Source organism: Gasterosteus aculeatus, chromosome 9 (genome assembly GCF_964276395.1).
Source record: "Gasterosteus aculeatus chromosome 9, fGasAcu3.hap1.1, whole genome shotgun sequence".
Lineage (NCBI taxonomy): Eukaryota > Metazoa > Chordata > Actinopteri > Perciformes > Gasterosteidae > Gasterosteus > Gasterosteus aculeatus.
In genome coordinates, this window is record NC_135696.1 from 7,727,163 (window position 1) to 7,750,242 (window position 23,080).

The following is a 23,080-nucleotide window of genomic DNA, read 5'->3' on the forward strand; positions in this document are numbered from 1 at the left end:
GGTTTTAAAGCAACAACTCCAAGTGAGTTGTTCTTGTTGCAGGATCGTGCATGAGTTCATTATTCTCAGTTCATGCAGTAGAAGGTAATTGCATGAATAACTTTCTCATTGAAAAAAAGATTCTTTCACAAACCGAAAGTCAGACACGTTGTTTATCATTTATTTTAATATTTCCCCAATCAAAAACACCTCAACCAAATGTTTCATTTGAGTATAGAAAAAGTACAGACATTTGTCTAATGGAAAAATAGATCTCTGAATAAAGAATAAATCATTTAATGTGTGACAGGAAAAAAAAAAAGGAAATTACTCTCTTCCCTTCACCATAAACATTTAAACACAAGACAACGGTAGCGAGGCAGCAGGTAAAGTTGTAAACAGCAAATAAACAGTCAGTAAACATCAGGTCCTTTGTCATCTGACGCTTCAGCAAATTTAGATTTGAAATCACACTTGAGGCAGAATGAAGGCCGTCAGAAGCAGAATGTGTCAACATCTCACCAGTAGTAATCGAAGAGGCGGCAACAGCCGTAACAGTTTCTCAAGTCAAAACGCCGCTGTGCCACAAATATGCTTATGTGTCTCGTCCTTTAAATACATCAGTTCATTAAAATGTTGAGAAGACAAGAGGGAGAAACCAGTGAATGCACCACGTGTTCAAACCACCAGGAGGCAGCACAGCCAAGGCACGTCAGACAGTGGAAAGGATCGACAACATTACAGATATTCATATATTAGATCTGTGGTTCCAACAACCAAAATAAACGATTATTGTGATTTTTTCAGATAAAGTGTTAGTTTTACATCTTGAGGCCACAAAATATTTTCGATTAATTTAAAACAAAGTCTTGGCAGCTAAACGTAACATCAGTCAGGTCGACACACTGTCTTCATACAAAGAGGTCACAGGGTAAAAGGGTTGGGAGACACGGGCTGGGATGCAACGTTATGACCTACGTCCACTTCACACAAGAACACGTCTGTCCCCAAAAACTCACATCTGCGTGCCCTGTCGGGGTGAAATGAAGTGAGCCACGTGCTCTCTTTCTTAGGAGTCTGCTAATGCTCTCAAATGACTCCTTGCAGCGAGAATAAGGGCGCCTTGTCCGGAACGCATGCAGCATTTAAAAAGTCAATACCCGCCCTCCCCCTCTCCATCTCTCCCCTCCCCCCATCTCCTCCTCCTCCTCCTCTCACCAATATGTGCTGTCTTCACCAACCAACCCCCAAAGCCTGTGTTTATGCTGATTTGTAGTTAAAGTCATTTCAGCACTATTACGTATAAAGAACCACCAGTAAGTATTTTGTCTTTTACCTCTGGTTGGATGTAGTCATGCAGAGAGTTTGGGTTTTATTTGGGCAGGATTCCATGTTAAAAAAAACAACCGAGAAGCAACATCTGTTTGGTGACATCATGTCCTGGTTACTTTGGATAATCCTCAGACTGGACTGTGAAAGCTGATCACATGAACTTCTTTGTATTGAAGAAATGTTGTTGTTGTCTTTGGCCATAACAAACAAAACTAGTTATATTTATGCTGTGTTTCTTTAATTGAGAGTTTTAGGCTCTTTGTGTTCTGTGTTCAATGAACTATGACCTCTGTTAAAACGGACAATCACATCCACACCTCACATTTACACATGTATCACACACACACACACACACACGCACACTATCCACAGTACTGCCGAGTAGCCATAAATCCCACCCTGCAATAATTCATGTCTGTAGGTCAGCAGATAGAGACGATGCGGGCGGATTTACTTCTTAACACTTTGTCATGAGAGGATGAAACGTGTGATGTTTGCATGTAGAAAGCTACACCGGGGCTAAGGAGTCCCAAAGTGTTTGATATTAAATTAAAAAGAGGCATGAAACCTCAGGGTGTTATTGTGAATCCCTGTTTTTTAATTTCTTTATTCCTGTAGCTTTTTCTTTCATATCATAATTTCCTTTTTTTTAACGGCGGTTAGAAAGTAGCTTGAAAAGACGCAATGAGAAAGAACAATTGAAAGTATTGAAATACGATTTCACGTTTGTCTGATGAATAGGACTATTCATTTAGGAATGCTTTACTAGATTTAATACCCGACACCTTGGGTCTCCATTAACAGCGCTTCTCTGAGACCCGGCCGGTCCGTGTGCGGATGAGAGCAGCAGGCCGGCTCTCATTTGAAACGCTCCCCCGGGATCGCTGTGCCTCTCGCGGCGGCGCCGGAAGCTGCTGGGGACGTTTGTTCATCCGGTGATCAACCTCCCCAGGCCCCTGTGCACCTCCGCCTGCACCGGCCCGTACTCCACCACTTCTCCATCCACTGTTATTACCCCTTTGGGGGAGAGTGGCTCCAGCCTGAGCGCCCGCACCTTGGCGTGCACCATGTGCCGACAGTTGGCACCCACGTGTGCCCCCTTCTCCATGGCCAGGAACAGCTTCAGCAGCGCAGCGCGGGATATTCCCGCCCTGACGTAGAAAAGGTGGATGACCCCGTCGTCCGGGGTGGCGTCCGGCGCCGCCAGCAGGTCCTCCGCCAGGTGGGACTGGTACATGGCCAGCATGAGGACAAAGTCTTCCTCCTGCACCACCACCCAGTCGCCGGGCAGCGGCTGGTCCAGAGGCGGCAGCAGGGAGTCCGGCGGGCCGGCGAGGGCTCCGGAGGCGCTTCGACAAGGCGCGCTCTCCCTCCTCCCCCTCGCCTTGCAGGAGTTGTTGGAGTGGCAGGAGTTGTGGAAGGTCTTCGGGCGGGGCGAGTCTCTGGACGGATCCGGGGAGGAGGCCTGGCCGTTGCAACGCAGCGTCACGTCGTTGCGCGACCCCTCGACCTCGCTGTGGTCGTCCTCGGGGGCGGGCAGGTAGGCCAGCCGGCCCCGGTAGACGCGGAGAGAAGCCAACCTCACCAGCGTGCCCACGGTGAACCGGGCGGCTCCGACGTGTCGGTACTTCTCGCTTTCGATGTCCACGTCGGCCACGAAGCCCCAGGCCATCGACAGGAAGGAGAAGAGGCGAAGGCCGGAGCAGAGATGGATGGAGACCAGGTCCATGTGGGCCACGAGCCCTTGGCACAGCAGGAACCCGCAGCTGACCAGCAGCTCCTCGGTGGACACCAGCGAGGCTCTGGGGGGGCCGAGGGGGGAGATGACAGTTACTATAATACACAAGCCGTTAGGCACCAAAAAAGTACCAGGTTATATCTTAACTAAAACAAAATAAAACAACATTTCAGAATACAATCTCGTCGTGTCGTTCAGTTAATTACGTCCTTTCTAAAAAAACAGCCACCAGAGAACTCCCTTCACTTTGCTCAATATTTACGACCACATGCGCTGTGTGACACGTTGTGCTTACAGCTGCTGGACCTTTAAGGCAGCAGCAGGTCTAACAAAACGCTGTAAAGTTCATTCCCCTTCCTGCGCAGAAACGACCAGTCGAGGGTTTCAACTAACACTCATTTTCATTGTCGATTGGTATTTCAGTTAATTAATATGTAAGAAAATACTGTTAGATGATTATCATAACTGTATGTAGCCAAAAGGTCAAGTGTCTAAATAAATGATTTTTCCCAATCAACAGCCGATGAACAATTTATTTCACAATGACAAGAGAATACCAGCAAATTCCTTAAATGATTGATTGACGGATAATTGTAGCCCTGTAACCTAGCTTCAAAAATAAAAGCTGAACAGTTGCTTATTTGTGGGTTGGGAAATGGGCCGAGGCTTGTGTGTGTCTGGGGGAGTGAGCAGCACAAGGAGTGTTATTCAATAGTGAGGTAACTGTGACTTTATTGTGATTGTGAGGGTTGATGAAGAGGGCGGATGACCGTGGTGGGGTGGGGGTGGGGGTGAGGGTGGGGGAGGTTTGGTAAACCAGACAAATGTTGGAGGCGGGACAGAATCAGCTCATGGGTATGACAGACCAGTCAGACAACAAAGACAACCCCATCTGGGAGAACGGAGACAGAGGTGGAAGGTCATGATAACAGCCCTAAGACACACACACACACACACACACACACACGCGCCTGCTGCTACCACCCGCAGCCAATTACAGTGATGACTGGACGTCTCAGTGGAGTTCACTGGCTGTGGCCCTGCAGATATCTCCATATTCATCATCCTGAATTTATGTACCAGTCCAACTTTATCCAAACAGTCTCATCTACATTTCCGGTCGCTCGACACGACAAGAGACATCAAGTGTCGTCAGCTCATAAAATACAGCACACTGTTAAACCCATATTTTCCAAATGGCTATGATTTCCTCCACAGAGTGATTTCCTATTTTATCTTCAGATAACGTAGATCAATATAAATCACTGAATCCTTAAATATTTCTTTTTTGACCCTTTGAAGGTGAGAATCAGTGGACTAAACCAACTCCGTATAAAGCAGTAATATGTTTTTTAAAACCCACATTCCTACATTTCCAGCTGTTTATGCAGCATCTGTGAGCCACCAGAGGAGGGAGACTCCCTCCCATAAAGGCACCACATCTGTCAGTGTTCCGATGATGCTCCAGCTCGTGCTCGCTATGTCCGTGTAGACATTAAACTCTCACTCAGCGAACCTGTTGACAGCGTTGCGTAACGACAAACACGTTCTAGCTGCCACTCACTTGATCCGCGTAGCCCGAGTGAACCCTACATTCAGCCGGGAATAATACCAAACGCACTGTGGCCAGAGCCGCTGCAGGACGGCCTGCTGCAGCCAGCGAGGGGGAGAGAGAGACCTTCTGGATGTGCGAGAGGAGAGAAAACAATGCAGACTCTGGTCCCTTCCTCTCATTGTCGCTGCCGCTGGAGCTGGAAGACTATTGTTTGATGGGAAGCCGATTGTCAGATGCAGTTGAAGTGATGAATGAATGTATGAACGTGGCTCTTTGATAAAGACAGAACCATCAGCAAACAGGTTTGCTTTAATTAGAATTCATCCATTATTTAATCAGGTATCCCCTGGCACCCATTGCCCCGAAAAACAAGTAGCACAAAGGATGATATAAATGTTGCTACCAAGAAAAAAATAACTAAATCTAACAAATGCCCCGAGATACAAAAAGACAGAAAATAAATAAAAAAGTGAAAGGGCAAGATAAAGCCAAATGTGACCTTAAGAGTAGGAGCAGCTTAAAAAGGAAATGCCTTCTGTGAGGTTTTTGTAATTCCAGGTGACTTCAGAGTAGAAAGCAAACAGGGACTATAACAGAACAGAGAAGTAAGATAATATTCCACGATACAGTCCAGGCACTACAAACCGTGGAGCTATTAGAGAGAAAAGATATCAAACATTTAATACCACAACAATTTGATCATTGATTTGATCAAAGTAACTACATTACTGCAGCCTTGTCTACTTTGTGTTTAGTGCTGAATAGCGAGCGTTAGCATGATAGCATTTAGCCCAGAGCATGAAAACCCTGGAGCTGATTCAATATGAGATGTTTGATACGTCGTCTTTGCTCACTACAGATTGAACAACTAGTACTGAGTAATAGTGAATGAGTGATTTCAGTTGATCCACATCGGACTTTAAATAGCCGCCGTTCTCTTCTGTGCTTCAGCCTCTCCTTTCCCTTCTTCCTTCTGGATGGATACACTCCAAACAAATCACCTTAAATGAGCAAATCATTAATAATGGATAGAAGAGAGGAGTGCCTTTTACACTGAACGAAAGCCCCAGATGTCCGGCCCGAACATCCCGGTTAAACAAAGGATAAAAACACTACAGCTCATCGTCACATCACGCAGTAATCGTTGTGTCTGGAGCGTTTTACACTCGAGCACAACTACCTGTTATTCTGTCTGAATACAGTTGGCAGTCCGTGCACGCTACATATACATATGCTCCAGTGAAGTGAACCGGCCCAGTGGTTAGACTGGGCTACCTCACTGGTCAGACTGGCTTCTGTGGAGTTGGATCCAGTACTGTTCGGGATTCCTCTTGTGACTCACCCAGAATAGTGATGTACGGACGCAGCCAATCCGTTGCCCGATCCACCAGGTAGAATTCCCATCGGGGTCCGGATGGCCTCCTCCCAGTCTGCTCTCTCCAGCAGACCATTAATCACCTGACAAACAAGAAGACGTGGCTTTGATCAGCCGGACGGGACAGAATGGGACGGGACAGAATGGACACCAGCAGTCAGTGTTCTCCAGCACAAAGGGCTGTGTATCAAACCTCAGTGCTTTTCTGAATGTTAAAGTGTTTATTTATGTAAAGTTCATGAACCGCTGCGGGTGTTAAACCTTTGAAGTAGTAGCTTCAGTTCTGAAGCTCAGTTATAAAGTACTTCAGCATAGAGGTAGTGTTGACCTAGATTTTTAAAAAGCCAGTTTAGTCCAGAAAACTTAAAAAATTCCAATCACAATTTCAAAATGCCCACAGTGATCAATGTCTGGAACAGATTTGGGTTTTGGTCTCCAGCTTTTAAGCAATTTAACATTTTCACTTCATGTACACTACAGACACACGTAAGCAACACTGTAAAAACTTAAATTTATATTATATATCTATTGTGGTGTATATTAAAATGGCGCTTTTATACCCGAAAAACAACAGTGTAAAGCCACCTGATAGTAGTAAGTAAGTTATTATTGTTATTTGACAAAAATGTTAATGCAAGGACTGGAAGCAAGTTTCATTTTTGATTGATCCTTATCGTCTCGATACACAACACAAAGTTTATAATGATGACAAGATAAAAGTTGACTTGTTGCGTGCTGCTTTGACGTAAAGCGCCAGAGGACATGAATATATTGAACGCGTGGCTCTCTTTACCTCAAAGAGAAGTCCATCTCCAGACATGATGACTAAAGCGTCCCACTGCGACAGGTCGGCCTCCTTCACCAGCTCTCTTGCATGGTTCTGCCGCTCTGCAAACATTAACACACACACAAATAACGCACACACATACATCAATGTAAAGTGGGGCAAAGGTCAAGTCGGCTCTGGTGAGTGAGACATCCGCAGCTCTAGTTGCATGATGAAAAATAAAACGTACGTCTTATTTAAATAACAACATTAACTAATTAATCACGAACGTTATTTCCAATGTGCGATCGCAAGGAAATTGCAGTTGTGTCAACAGCTGCATCGTATTAAAGACTTCACACATATTTACAGGGAATGAATAAGGCACAAATGAAGATGAAAGATTAGGAACTCAAGTCCTCATCCAAATCAAGTACCACCGTGGGAGTGAAAGCTGATATACGGTCTTAAATGAAGCGCCTATTACACATAGCAATTAAATGAGAACAACTAAATTACCCAGGAGCGCTCGGTCAGATTAACCTGGGCCTCAATGACGTGGTGAAGCGGGGCCTGGGTGTGATTTTCTCTTAAAGTGGATGGTTATCAGTGTGCAGAGTGACTGTGAAACCAGACCATGACACACTAAAGGTTATTAAAAGTGTTGGATTGTGTCAGATCATTTCCTCTAAAGTATAAATGATCTGGGATTCATTACAAAAATGCATCACTTTACAGATCGGTAAGTTTCCTGGAATCTTTGGGCGATTTAGTACTTATTACGTAGACTTTAACTAATTCACCCTTATTTAATTCATCCATATTAATTGCTTGTATATCCAAGATAGTTTTCCACTCAGTGAACAGTATTCCAGCTGTTGGCTGTTAGCATGCAAATACAAACAAATATGGTAAAAAAGAGAATGTAGAAACTACAAAGGAATATTTACTTGTGTTGCGATGTGATGAGATTATACAGTTTGCCTGACTTCTGCTAAACTGCTGTTTCCAACCACTACAGACCTGTTTAACTGTGTCTGTCCGTCTCCGTCTCCGTCTCTGTCTCCCTGTCCTCCGTCTGCAGGTGAAAGGCCAGAAGGAGTGCGCTGATGTGTGAACACAAAGTCAGTGAAGCGCAGCCGACAGTCACAACTTCAGTCACAACATTCTCCTCCACCTGCCGACGCTCGGCAACAGTGTCTCTCAACTCCCTCTCATCATGCGTCTTCATTTTCTGTCGCTTTCACAAACCGCCTTCATTCTTACGCATGCATACTCGAGCTGCACATCTGGGTGCTGTTTGTGGTAGTTGTAAATTACTCTTTTTTAAATATTATTTCGAAGCTGTCCCCACAGCCTCTATGAGAATGAGAGAAAAAGGATTTATTTATTATCTGTAGAGCCGCTGCAAGTGGAAAATATGACCAGGCCCCGAATAGAAAGTGCCATATCTGTGCAAAGTCAACTAGGTGGAAGTTCCTCTCCTCTGAGCTCTAATGACGGCAAAGTTGTTTTTCGTTTTGTGTGTGTGACTTTTATTTTGGTCCAATTTTAACGGTGCTGGAATAACGATCTGCACAGTTTGTTATCGTTTGATGCGGCTACAATAATCGCCGTGGAGACACAGAGGTCTAGAGTAATACAAGTCTAGTTAATATTGTATTACTTCATATTTATATATATTACTTGAAAGGTTCTACAGAATTCATCGATACTTTTTTCCGGGAGCTGACAATAACTTGCGCTCTTTGGTATCTCTTCCATCCCTTTAATGCGCCATTGTGCTCATTTCTTTGCCCAACAGAAGGCCAGCAAACTAATCCTACACACACACACACACACACACACACACACACACACACACACACACACACACACACACACACACACACACACACACACACACACACACACACACACACACACACACACACACACACACACACAAAGAGAATCCTCTGGAGGGATCGGATTTCTCGGCTTCTCTTCTTTCCTTCGCTTTTCCTAAACTCTCCTAAAATGAAGGAATCAATTGCTCCTTATCGGTCCAGTCGCATCACATTTCCGTGTCAATGCAGAGGCCGCAAACTAAAAAGGGATTGAAGGGCCCAAAGTTGCAGAGCGGTGACGCTGCAGCGGCGTGGTCGGGGAGGAGAGGCGAGAGCCGTTTCAGAATGCTGCTCCCCTCATCGGACAGACCGGTGATGGCAAAACGACGCCGTGAGGACAGATGCAGATTAGTCACACGGCGCGTTCGATGATACTTTGCGGTCTTTCTGCTGAGGTAAGAAGGGGAGAGGAGTGCAGGGCGGTTGTTCTCTGCGGGCGGTGGCGGGGGATTGTGACTAACCGATTACAGTCATGCAGATCACTGCCGGCCTCTGGTCGCAGGCCGGACCGGCACTGTGAGGAAACGCTGTCAGATACAAGGATCAGGAGAGAGAAAAACTGCACGTCAGTGTTGGCACAGTGATACTTCTATCCAACGTGTAGAAATATTCGAGCATCTCCATGCATCTTATATTACGTATAGTTGGAGGAGTCAAAAATGACAACCGCTCGGGACCAACACTGTGAACACTGGTTTTACACAAAGTTCTCACTCAAGGAGGCTACGATGTGTGGAAAACATTGATGCTGGCATCTACACAAATGAAGGATGCTGATTAGTTGATCAAAAGATTATTAATTGGCCGCTGATTTAATAAGTTAATCCAACAGTTGATCGTTTTATAATCTTTTTTTTCTCACAACTTAAGGGACTCAGCTAAATAACCCTGACCCATATGTTGAACCACAACATAAAGAATTTATTTAGGCTTCAAGTCAATTTTTGGACAATATTAAAAAGGCCCAGAATAACTGTGTGTGGCCGCTGAGCAGCAGCTGAGCGGTTTTCCCATAGTCGTACACTCGGCGGGGGCTGTGTGTCCGGGGGCAGAGTAGCAGCTGGGGCTCAACTCAGCTTTGTCATTATGACCGGCCCCTACCGACCGGGGGCCATTTAAGTGTAGGGAGGCACTGTGATATAAAATAGGCAATTAAGAGATGTTTTGAGAAGGTGTGAGTCACTGCATCCACAAGAGTCTTTGAGCATGCAGCCATAGCTGGCCCCTTTTACATTACATTACATGTCATTCAACTGACGCTTTTATCCAAAGAGACTTACAATAAGTGCATTTCAACCATAAGGATACAAACCCAGAAGAACAACAAACAAGAAAGAGCAATTTCATCAAAAAAGCCATTATAAGTACAATTTGGGTGCTACAATTTGTTTTGTGTTTTTTAGTCAAGGTAGAGTCTGAAGAGGTGTGTCTTTAGTTTGAATATTAAGCTGTTTTCTGCAGCAGAGTGACCAGCGCATGCACACTCGTGTGCGATCGCATCATTTCCTGGCGGTGAAAATAACAATTCTAATGTGAGCAGTGTTTAAACTTGCAGTAAATAATATCTTTACCAAAGTGGTAATGTGGAAGCTCTGTCCTCATGCTGACCTTCTGCCATCCCACTAAACTTGTGCAACTCCGGATGAATCCACAGTCCTCCCTGCTGACACACACATCCCATCAGCAGCCCTAAATAACAACGGGTGGTGACAGTTAAAAAAAGCATTGCCTTTTCAACGTGGGTGTTGTTTCAGCACAAATCAGTGTAAACACTGAGGCAGGTGGAAAGGCTGCCTGGAGGTGCCTGAGGGAGTACAGCAACACGGGAGAAGCAGACACGTCTGTACATCCAAAGTGCACGCACACACTTAGCTTAAACACACTAGGCTGCACCTTAGATGCTACATTTTTATCCAACATCTTTTTGGCCGCATTGGTCCCCTGGCGGGATCTTAATAAGAGTGTGTCACCATCCCTACCTCTAGTTGAGTCTTGCAGCTGAAGTATCTCTTAGAATGTACATCATGCTGGTGATCATCAGATGCCATCAAATGCTTATACTGGGTGTACATTTGCAGTTAAAATTGCTGGTTAACAGCAAGTCACATGTGTACATGTGAGCAGTCATGTTTCCAAAAGTTTACATTGAGTTAAACGAAACAGCTCCTTCGTAAATCTTATTAGATGCAAACATCCACATACTAACAGCTCAGCAGTTCTGCCTTCTCTCCACTGTCCTAAAACACGTGACCAAGGTTATATATTTTTCCCGCCATGCGAGGTGGACAGTAATAGAAACACACCTCATCAGACTTTTACTGAAGGCTGCAGGCGGTGAAAGACACTTCCTGAGCCCCGCCTGAGCCATGGTCGGCTACAAGAGTTCAAACACGGGAGATCGTCGGCGGTCTGCCAGTGGGGGGGAAAGGTTCCCAAACTGAGCGAAAAAAACACAATATAATTCAACTTTAGAAAGTGTATTTACGCGTAGCAGCAATTATATGAAGTATCGACAACCACATCAAACGAGTTTACAAAGTCATGGTGGAGAGACTTTCAGTATATAATTATCAGTGATTCACTAAAGTTACACATGAGAACAGACCGATACGTCAAACCAGCAGAGATGTCAACACTCGGTTTACGACATGAGAAAAGCACATATTACATTGCACCCTGCATTTCCTATCAGAAAGATTTCCATATTTTGTAGGATATTTTTCCAAGATTGCTGTCCTCCTTGTTCATTCGATGATAGTTTTCACATCCCGGCATGGACTTTAGAAGAGCATGTGTATAGCTGCCATAAGAAAGATAAATAGAGATGAATAAAAGGAGCAACACAGAACGCTTGTTCCAGGAGATATCCGTCTCCTCCGGTAAATATTTGTAATTCAGATTGAGCAGATGAATCCGAGCACGAGAGGGAGACAAGAATGTTGCTGTTCTTTAATTAATACTGAGGAGGGCCGAGCAGCGGGGGAGACCGCCTGAGAGGAAGCAGTGTGCGTTCTTTGCTACCACGTAGACACGTGCAGAGGCTCACTATAACAAACACACTGCCTCTCTCTCTCTCTCTCTCTCTCTCTCTCTCTCTCTCTGTCTGTCTCTCTCCCACAGCAGCGCACTCATCCTTCAACTGTCCTCCACCACTGGCAGTGCCCACAGCTGCTCCACAGCCAAGGATCCCATAATGAGTCCGTCTACTTCTGTTGCCATCGCCACACACGAGACGTCCAGCCGCAGGCAATGATACACAAGAACACATAGACGTGCTGTTTATTATTTAAACAGTGAAGTAAACTAAATAAAAAAACACCGATAGAGCCCCAGTTTCAGTTTTGGAGGTGGTCACTACAGGTATCGGTCATTAACACCTGCGGTGATTGGTCAAAGGTCAGAAAGAAGGCGGGAGAAAGAAAAAACACCAAGAGGCGACAAGACGACGGGAGAGTTAACAACAACACAGCAAACATTGCTAACCTGACAGTAGATGGTGGAAACGAGCTAGTAGCAGCAGGCAAATGCACCAATGCAAACTTTCTTCATTAAATCTAAGTTAATTATCCGGAATAGTAAGTGAGTGTTTTCACAAGCTTGAATTTCTGTGAGTAACGGCGAATGTTAGCCGGAATAATAGCGCCAGCTTCTGAGCTTTAAGTTGGCGTATTCTGCTAACGGCTAAGCTAACGTTAGCCGGAATAATGGCGCAGAGGATTTCACCTCGTGGGACTCTGGGTTCCTCTTCGGGACCTCGGAGTTTTTCTGCTGGACTGCACATGAGCGGTGAGTGTGAAATGCAGCTCCTTTAGACGTGGGCGGCCTCTACTACACAGCCCCTTTGTGCGGTTTTGGTCTGTCAGTGACCTGAGAGGACTTGAGGTTGTGTGTGGCGATTTGTTGCTTTGCATATTGTTTAAAATGTATTTATTGTTTTGATACTTGATGACAGAATGAGTTTAATGTTTTCTTAATTAATTGTTTATATTTGTCTTTCCCTTTTTTTTGGTCAAAAGTTCATTCATTTTGGCCCCACCCAAGGTGTGACCTGACAACCCCCCCTCCAAACTCCCCACGACGGAAGTGTTGGACTGCACTGATGGAGGAGGTAACCTTGTACTGTGCATTAAAAACATTACAGCTTCTAGGTGAAATATGGTATCATCCGCGTCCAGGGAAACTGCAGTATTGCTTCTCATACTATGGAACGCTATTAGAAGCGTTGTGGAATTACTGCACGCAGAAGACAAACATCTTAATATTCTTCCGCTGAGGCATCATTCGGAGAGATTAGATTTACTGCTTTATTTTAGAAGTCTTATCTGTCAAAGAGATTTTCTGTGTCACTGTGGTATCCAAAATTCCCTTTCAGTAGCCAATCTTTTTCATGTAGATGTATGTTTGTGGATTACATCCATTATGAATACTTTGGAATTATGTTGTCAAAAAAGTACATCTTTTGTTGTGTTCTGCACAGCGCAGAACCAGTGAGATGATTTCTCCTGCGCCCCCGTCTGTCTGCCCTCTTTTTTATATCCGTGGACGCCACGCTGTGATGAAAGCAGTTTTATTTACTTTTTTGGGCCTATTATCTGACATTGCGCAGAGTTGTGAACAAACCCAGACGAAGGATGAATCTCTAAATAAAAGACACATACTGCACTAAATACTGCACCATCCTATCATTACCAACCAGTGTAGATTATGGTGACAAGATTACGAATGCATCGAGATTGTAAATCATGGCAGCGTGGATTTTGTGTGAATGTGTGTGTTTTTTATCACCTGCGTGTTTTTATCCATATGTGTGTGTCCCTGTTTGGACACATATTTGTTACATAACACATCTGCATGCATATGGGTCAGAGGCACTTGATCGGCGTAATGATGAAAACACGCAGAGGATTTAAACCAGAGGGGAAAGAGGGAGCGACGTGCAGGGAGGTGATGGTGTTGTGTTGTTGTTGTTGTGTGGTCTTTGCTGAGCTCTGTGGATGATTGTGCAAGTGTTTGGAGATTTAGTGGAGCTTACTGGTGCCGGGGCTGTATTTTCTGTTGGTCAGACAAAATTCAACAATTTCTGAAACGACGATGCAAAGGCAAGGAAATTATGAGATTAAAGATTTATGGGTGTGTAAAGTAATATTATTTACGTTAAAGGTTTATGAATGATGTACACCAATCAATCAAAAACTGCAAAAGAGAAATTTAGCAGAAGAGTAATTATTTTTTACAATATTTTTTTACAATATTTTTTTATTCTTCCATGTACATAAAACATATTAGCTGTGTGGTACACGTGCACTTGTGCCTCCTACTCACCGGTGATGACCAGAGTGTGTGTGACTCCCGCCTCGTTCAGCATTGGCTGGATGTGGTTGTTGTAGAGAGTGAGCGCCTGTCCTTTGCCGCTCTGAGGGTTCACTAGCAGCATCATCCGGCTCGGACGGGACAACACGCTCAACGCCCCCCCTGAGGACGACAGAGAGGACGGGGTCACTTATTTTTTTTTAAGATTTGGAATGAGAGTACAGTGAATGGATCGGACTCTTTTAAGTGCAGCCTCTATATCTAATAATCTAATGTATTTATTCCTAGTTGTAGTTTTAAGTGTGCTCATATTATAAATAGATTTATTTAGATACAAAGGCGCACAACTAGCAGTTAAGAAATGAGTGATCATCACCCGTCACCAGCTCAAACAAAGCAGTCGTGGTTGAAACGTAGCACCACTCAGTAGGAAACACGTCCACGTGGGGCGACCCACCCAAAGTGTTGTTTCAGTGTTAACAGTTTAAGAAATTAGACGCCGAAAGCAAAGCGCTGTGTATTACATCTTTTTTTCAACCAAAAATGCTTTGCACTGCTTATGGCTACTTGGCTGAAAGACATTTTTCCTAGTGGGTACATTACTAAAAAAAGGTTGACAACCACTGAAATAGAGCATATACTGTCTGCATGTTCTGCTCATGTGTCTCCTCGTCTGGTAGCTTAAATTAACTATACATGACTGGATACATGCTCATTTTTTTAAGAATACAATCTCGGTGCAGCATGTTAATTTAGGAAGCGAAGGAGGATTATTAGGACTATTTAAATACTGCAAGGAAAAGACAGTGGCTGACATTCTGTGATTCCATATCTGAGACAAGGAGGAGCACTAAACAAAATATTGGTCTGATGGAAATCAGGGTCGATTCAAGTGTTGATGTTAAACATGGATTCCCGTCAGAAAATATTATTTTGCTATTCTAATCTGATGCAAACTACGTAAACTTCATCTCTCGTTCTCAATATGTTTCTTTAACGTCTCAGCTGAGAGGAGTCGCATAAAAGGAGTGGTGGGACCAGGAGCCATCAGCCACATGGGGAACTTTAGAGGTAGGGACATCCGTCCTCTCTGTTGCAGAAACACACACACACACACACACACAAATACAAACTACACCAGTGAAGCAGACAGTGAGGAATATCACCCCCCTTAGCAGTCTGTTGGAGTTTAAAAAAAAAGGGAAGAAAAGGAGCGAGGCGAACCACCCAAACCAGTCTGACAGTTGATGAACGAGAGCTGGTTCCAAACCTGATTGACAGGTTTGGTTTCAATGGATGCTGCTCTTTCAGTGCGTTCACAGAGATCCCACTAGAACGTAGTGAAACCGGTCATAAATGAGCTCACAGGTTACCACACCTCAACGTTCACTTGAGGTAAACTAGTCAGTCTCCCAACGAGGTCGCCAAGTGAACGCTGTGTCTACCCTTTTTCTTCTTTTTAACACAATGCAAACAACCGCTTCCCAATCGTCGATAAGGGAACAGAAACTTAGTCTGTCTATAAAAGGCATCTCAACCTCGCACTGACCTCCACAGCACGGCCCTCATGCACCAGCTGGCACCGAGGGCCCTGACCTTGCCGTCCGCGGGGCCCGACACCCACTCGGGGCTCGTTGGCAAAATGTTGTTGTTGGCTAAATTTAACCCCCACACCACTTCCTGTTTGCCACCCCTCCCCTTCTGCAAACATTCAAGAGGACACTATCTATCCATCTCTGTTTCCTCTGCGTCATCAGCTTGGGATTAAAGCCCAAATTTGTCTAATAAGGTCGACTCAACTCAACAGAAACACGTTTCACAGCCCGCCTTTCCCAAATCTGTTGTCATGCTGGGCATGCTGCAGATGTGCGTGAGGTGTTTGTTACGGTTTATGTAGATAGTGTGTTTGTTTTGCCTGTGTGCGGGAGGGGGTGTCATTCTGGCAAGTGACGCTGCTGCTGCTGATAGGCGCGTTCATTTCGTCCAACCTCGGGAGCTGCTTCTGGACACTCACGTCATCCATTTGTTAACTGAATGACAAATCATGACAAAGCGATTCGATGGACATGACGACGTCCACCAAATTGTTGAAAAAAAGAAAGTGGATCACCTCGTCCTGGATGAAGTGATAAAGAGAAAACAGCGAGAAATAACTGCTCTTCATCTCCACTACAATCGTGTCATCCGTGATTGCGGACGTCTCCTCTGCTCTTTTCAGACTGAGAGCATGGGAACTGTCCCAGATCTTAACAGAATAATCACTACTGGTATTCGCCATAGGAAATGACAGCCTGAATGAGAGGGGAAAACCCAGGAGCCGGAAAAAACACATTTTCCCCGATAATGTCTATAAGGGTGCATATAGAGTCTGAGAATAGACGACTGTCTTCATCTGAAAACTCATCCAGTACATCAGGCACAGTGTCAGTTTAAGCCTGGAGGGGGGTGCCCTATTTTTTGCCATATAAAGTTGACTAGAGCTACAAAAGCTATTTGATATTACAGCGTTTTATATATATATATAATATAAGAACTCTAGTTTGTATTTATGTACTATTGTGTTATTATGTTGCGTCCTCGCCAAGTGTTACACCGTCATCGTTGCCTGGCGACTCACGCTGGCTAGTTGTGATGACGACTTGTGCACGCGTCAGTCAGTCCCTCTCCCAGAGCAGAGAAGCGTGACCAAACATTAACCGTTCCCAATCAGGGAATAAAGGAGCGGTCTTGATTTACAAAGAGTGTCTTTCATCACACTCGATGGTACTGGTCCCACTCCGTCCAAATCTAGTGGAATTAAAGAGGCAGAGGAGACATCGGGACACGTTCTGCTTTGTTAGTGCTCTTCATTTTGTAGGAAACGAATCGCTCGTATCGTAATAACATGTGCGTCTGATTTCCCTGTCGCCTCCTGCTTCATGTGGGTATAAATGTCCACCAACAGCTTTTTTGTGTGTAGTAGATAATATGTGAGGAATTGCTATTGAAAGTAAATTTCTCATTACAGACCAACCCACTCCTCCTCCTTTAAGCTTTTTACAAACACCCATTAGATGGGAATCCAGTTTCCACATGAAAGGATTAATGGATTAACACGTGTCAACCTGCGTCAGTACTTCAGTGCCTCCCTGCACCCTGTAATATGACAGATATGTCCAATCTCACTAAATGTCAGCGTTTGTCCCAGGCCAGCGGAGCGCTTTCTCAAGCACGTTTACATTGTTCATTTTGCTGACGCTTTTATCCAAAGTACAAAGTGCTGTAGTAAGTGCTGAAGAAGTGATAGCTGGTCCAGGTGTAGTCGGTAGAGGTGTGTTTTTCAGAGTACTGTAGGGATCTGAGGCAAAAAAATAACATTTCAGCCGCCAAACAAAGGCTAAAGCGGACAACACACAACTTGGGAGATCCGCGTCATCTTTTAGCTGAGCAGCTGAATCTGGGCAGCAGGATATTTGATTCAGTTGATATTTTCATATGTGCTTTTTGTATACTTTTTTTGTTTGTAAATGACATTTTTGAGGCACTTTAATTCTTTGAGTATCTACACTTTATTTTACTTTGTGCTTTGTCACTTCATTTTTGGGGAGAATATTGCACATTTTAAACAACTACATATAGATTAGACATACATCCAGGTATAATATTTTTTATGTATTGTAACTGTATGTACATACTTGCTGTGTTTTCCCATAAGCGGCCTCACTGCAGCAGCATTTAGGTGCAGTGAGGTGAGGACTCTCGTCCATGACGCTGTCTCTAAATCAAAGAGTGGAAGCAGCCAGAACCACAAAGGGTGTGGAAGGAGGAGGCGGTTGGCTTGCTGTAGCTCTACATTAGGAAAGGCACAGAGTTTGTGACGTTGAGGTTTTAATTAAAACGATCCCGCACCGCCCGTTAACCTCGTCTTTCTACAGTTTTTTCTCTGCATCGGTACAATTAAGAGACAAAGATGACCTTAAACGGAGACCCAGATCAGCAGAGAGGACGTAACACCCCCGCTGGGTTAAAAATAAACTTCCCAAAAGTCCCTTGTTTACCACATATGTAATGTTTTGTTTTTCTTATTAACTGCATCACATCAGTTGGCTTTACTGTACATTCAAGTGTGTCTTCACTTCCTGCAACTATTACTCACGTCGTAGTTTTTAATAAAAACACGACACGAGAGCTTAACATGGCATTACCACAGACAACCCCCCCCCCCCCCGAATGCATATAAAACGTGCCAGCAGATGGAGGAAATTGACTTCTAACCATTAAAAAAACAACAAGCACATATTCTTTTGCCAGGCAGAGGCAGACTTTCTCTGCGGTAAACCAGCTGCTCTGTAGGCTGAACGGTCAATTAGTGGTTGTTGTCGGCTCGTCATCGTTTCTGAGAATAGCAGACTGGGCCGGCAGCGAGTCTGCTTACGCGTGGTGGCATAATGGTAGTTTGTAGTTTGAGAAAAGTTCTACGACGGCGAACGGGAGCAACGCTGGATTGGGTTGAGTTCCACCGGCGTCCTCCATCATTCAGACCCGCTGGTGGTCAACGGACTCAAAGATGCTGTGAGCGCCGAATCAGAGGCCTCGTTAGCACGTCAAGCTCTATCGCAGCATTTATCCAATGAGGAGGAGTTTGCAGGGGGAGGAGCTTTGCTACTACTACTGTCTGACCACACACACACACATCAAATGATCACATTTAAGAAGCTGGCGGCTAGGTGAATGTTGAACAATCGGCAGTCCATTGCCTTCTGTTGGACTTGAAAATAAACACATAAAACTACGTAATCACACTAGATGTGAGAATTTGTGTTTGTTGACCTCCGTTGATTATTTTATATATCTGCATTATATATGGCTGCATTGCTCGCATTTACAACGGGAAGTAACATTTATCTTTTAGGGTTAGGCCGGCCCCCTTTATCTTTTAGGGTTAGGCCGGCCCCCTTTTTACATTCGAACGGAATCACATGATTACATTCTTCAGCCTAAACCATCTCTGTTTTGCTTGCACGTATGAAATTGTGCGTAACAGAGCACACAAACAATCATCCCAGCTTCAACTGTGCCACGACCAGAGGCAATGTATTGGTACGGAATTGACTGACAGAGGCCTGGATTTTGCTGCTTAAAGGAGCACCGGCGGCCCCCCTGAGACGCTTGAACAAGGTGCTTCCGACTTTGCATCTCGGCCGTTTCCATGGTATTGCATGTACACTAACAGCCTTTTTTAGACATAACAAACACATGGTCTTTATGATGATAAAGTTCTCAGCATTCCTTCTTGAACCTAATCTCATATCACTACCAGTCAACACCTGATGTATACTCAGCAGACTGCACAGGGGCTCAAGTGCTCAAGCCAGATGACAACCCACAATGAGTGATTTAATCGAACAGAGCAGGGAGGATATTCATGAGTCTGAGCCAGCAGCTCGCCGGCCCTGACATGCAACGTCTTGTCCACTTCCTCCTGCCTTTGGTGTAACGGTATGTGGCGGTCAGAGGAATGTCGCTTCCCTTTGAATAATCATGGATGGAACTACATTCGTACCAATATTGATGACGAGGTCAGACAGGCAGCAGTGACCTCAGAGACTAATGGCTCGGATGCAGAGCCCTGAACATTGATTCAGTACAGTTCACAAGGCCGCTCGGGTGATGGTTAACTCACTACATTTATAGACGGGAATCCTGTCTTCACATTCCAGAAATACCGAAGGCCCCTTCAGGCCAGAGGGAGGTTTGAAATGAATCCTCCCGATGACAAACATGCTCAGGAATGTGACACTTCTGCAGGTAGCCCAGCAGGGGGTAAAAACGTGACCCACATTTATGCTCCATTCTTTCGGTTTAGATATGTACCAACCAACTAACACAATCATTTTATAATACTTGGCTTGCTTTATCCCATTTGCACAGTGTGAATCAATCCTGTCATAAAGTGTGGGTTTTAATTTTCACACAATATAAAGTGAGGAGAAACACTGAGTCAGTCGTTTCTGCTCCACTTTGCATCCTTTAGGAATATAGATGGTCTGCGGGAACATCAAACAGAAATGTGTGTTTAAGCGCTGCTGCAGATACAGCAGGTGTTTCAGTGTGTGGATGAACTGGACAGAGGTCGAGGTGTATTTCATCCCTGCGCAGCCAGTGAGGCATCGGTGTTTGTTTCTCTGTCCCACGGTGGGACGATTGTCCAGGTCCCCGTCTCGGGTTCAGCTCCAGGCAGGGGGCCAGCAGTGTGTTTCAAAGTAAATAATGAAGAAGGGTCTCTTCACGTGACAAAAGCCAAATACTTCTTCTGACAGGCAGAATAGAATCCAGGCCTATTTTGTGTGTTAAAAATACATTTTTGCAAATGAGGAAATGCTATCTGGGTCACAGAGTGCGAGTGATATCATGGCTACGTGAAGGGAAATGTGTAAAGTAGAAAATGCATTTCATGTTTTTGTTTCATAGAGGAATTAAACTTGCTGAAGTGGACAAATAATACAATAATTTATCCTTTGAAATCTCCAATGCATGTTACTCACTTAGATTTCTCAGGTGTCTCAAATGTTTTGGGGTTTGGGGTTACTGTAATGTAACGCCACACCAGTCCCATTGTTATATTCCTACGAGTAGATTAAAGTAGATTAAACACCCAGTACGAGATGAAGTGACAAGAACCCTCTTCTGCACTGCAAATAATAAAAAATTACATTGTGTTTAATTTCTTAGAAAAAGTTTAAGTGGAAATGAATAAAAGACAAAGTTAGACCAAAAAAGAAGTGCCATTAACATTTTGACTTGAAAATTGCAACTGGGCCTCCGCTGATGAGAGGACTCGTATCCAATAGCAAGGAGATTCCCAATCTACAATCTATACATTTGTAGCATATATATTGTGCTTTTATGAAGGTTTTAATACCAGGAACTAATGATATCAATCAATACAATGCACAGAGAGAGATGGATCAACAGGGAACTGATTGCTCTAATATGTCTTTCTTATTTCATACGTGCACTCTTATCATTAATATGTCTGCATTTTTCCGTTGACAAGGATTTTTATAAACAATGACGGTCACCGAGGGAAACGTTGAAAACACGTTCAGAAGCTTAGTTCATCGTCTATGTGCCCCAGAAATAGTATGTCGGCATTTTAGACGCTTGCTGAGAAAAATCATCCACATTTCTCGGTTGGAAGCTAATTTTGCAGATCCCTGTGACATGTGGGCTGCGGCTGAAAAAATGACCTAACGGAGTCAAGGAAAGAGGGTTTAGGGGGTCAAGGAAAGATATATAAATATTTAACCGAGCAGTGTAATATGACTTTGTATATTACTCTCACACTCTTTCATCCTGGCGTTACAACGGGAGAAACCATCAACACATTTTGTATGTTTTGTGACACTTTGACGCTGAAATAGGACTCGATCACACCAGAAATCACCCGGTTTCCAACCAGAATGTAACGTTTAAATCCCGGTCGCAGCTAATTGGAATGCGGCCCCTCTACTAATCAGTACCCCCGCGCACTAACCGTCGCTCCTCGGGGACTGTGGCCGCGCTGCGCGCTCTCGGACGGCGCGAGCCCACTTCTCAGCCTCCTCCAGGTTGGCGCGCGGGTCCTGCAGCGCGGCCACGCGGAAGCTGTGCTCCGCTCGGTGCCGCGACCTCCCGGGACTCATCCAGCGCCGCGTGAGCGGGTAGAAGTAGACCGCTAGGTACGCAGCCGGGTCCGCGTTGTCGTCCGCCCGGTAAGCCCGGCATCCGACGCAGTCCTTCAGGCTGAGCGCCACCTTGCTCCGGCCGGCAGGTGCCGAGGTGAGCCTCTGAACGATCAGGTCCCTCTCGGTCAAGCTCACGGCGCAGCGGACTTTTGGGTTACCCGTGAGGGTGAATTCCCCGTACAGCGAAACCGGGCTGATGCTGTAGTTGCGGTCCGGTTCCGCTGTCCTCTGGTCCATCCTGAGCGGACGGGGGAGACGCGCGGGTGGGGGGAGGTCGGGGATAAAACAGCGGCCGCTCTGTCACATAGCTGCCCGCTCGGGCGGTGAGAGGCGAGCGGAGACTTTCGACTGACAGCCTGCTGGTCGGACTGTTAAGTGAGACGGACTGTCACTCACCACATCCGGCGACCTTTCAAAATAAGGCGTCCTATTTTTCCTATAGTTATTGATCTGCAATTAAAAGTGTACACAAGAGGAGTGATTGTAGTATCTTTTAATTCAGCGTATGTTATGTCATATCGTAACAAAATATCAATGAAGTTTTCCCAAACCAGTTGATGCTCAGTAGATCTACGGCCTTGCATACTTTGCATGGTTGGATCACCAGTGTGTAGTTTCCATTCAATACTAATCACCCTGTGATGTTTTGGGACATTAGATGAGTTACAGTTACAGGGCAAGAGAAACAGAAACAGAAAAACCTTGGAAATATTTTTTATTGGTATTACAAGAGAATGCGATTTTTGTTTATACTAGTAGTATATTTCTACATTTTTAAGCCATCAATTTAATCAGCATACTTTCATAAATCTATCAACGGACAACGCTACACTTTTATTTTCAGGTTACAACTGACGGTTTTCTCTCAGTTGTTTTTGGTGCCTCATGCTGACTTGACTCACAAAAACCCGCCGGCACTTCACTTTAAACTTCGCTGTTTAGTTGTTCTGCCGCTGAAAACAGACAATCTGCTTCCCCCTAGTGGCACAATGAAGGAAGTGGGATTTTAGAAGAACTTTTGCATTTTCTAACTGTAGTAATAAGAAAGTGATTGAGAAGAGAGTCTGTAAGTGCGGGGTTGCAGTGTTCTGTGCTGATAATACTAACAATGGCTCTGCTCTATTCGTGGGTCCCAATACGTGGTGGCAGCACGTCAGTGAGCCAGCGTCAGAATGTTTTATGTGGAAGAAAAGGCCTATCGATTTAGGTTGAAGTACAGTTCAGTTATCCAAATATCATCTGTTGTATTATTGTGTATGCTAACCCTCAAACACATTTCAGTATCCCCTCAATCGGACGGGGTTCACATTTTAAATTGGTAAACCAGGAACAAAAAAAATCTGGTTCAGAAATCACACCAATTGTCTTAAGATAATTAGAAGGAGAGAGTGTAGCACTCGGTATGTAATTAGGTTTGTCGATTGCACACA

At 44.6% G+C, this 23,080-nt stretch overlaps 1 protein-coding gene across 1 annotated transcript; it reads right to left on the reverse strand.

Annotated features, from left to right (window-relative positions):
- Window positions 1-147: 147 nt before the first annotated feature.
- On the reverse strand, window positions 148-22,024 carry LOC120825085 (sphingosine kinase 1). Its single transcript, XM_040186459.2, has 5 exons — window positions 21,461-22,024; window positions 13,957-14,106; window positions 6,773-6,867; window positions 5,947-6,062; window positions 148-3,113 (listed from the first exon to the last, which is right to left on the reverse strand). The coding sequence occupies exons 1-5, from the start codon at window positions 21,885-21,887 to the stop codon at window positions 2,240-2,242; spliced, it is 1,662 nt and encodes a 553-aa protein (XP_040042393.2). The 5' UTR covers window positions 21,888-22,024; the 3' UTR covers window positions 148-2,239.
- Window positions 22,025-23,080: the final 1,056 nt, after the last annotated feature.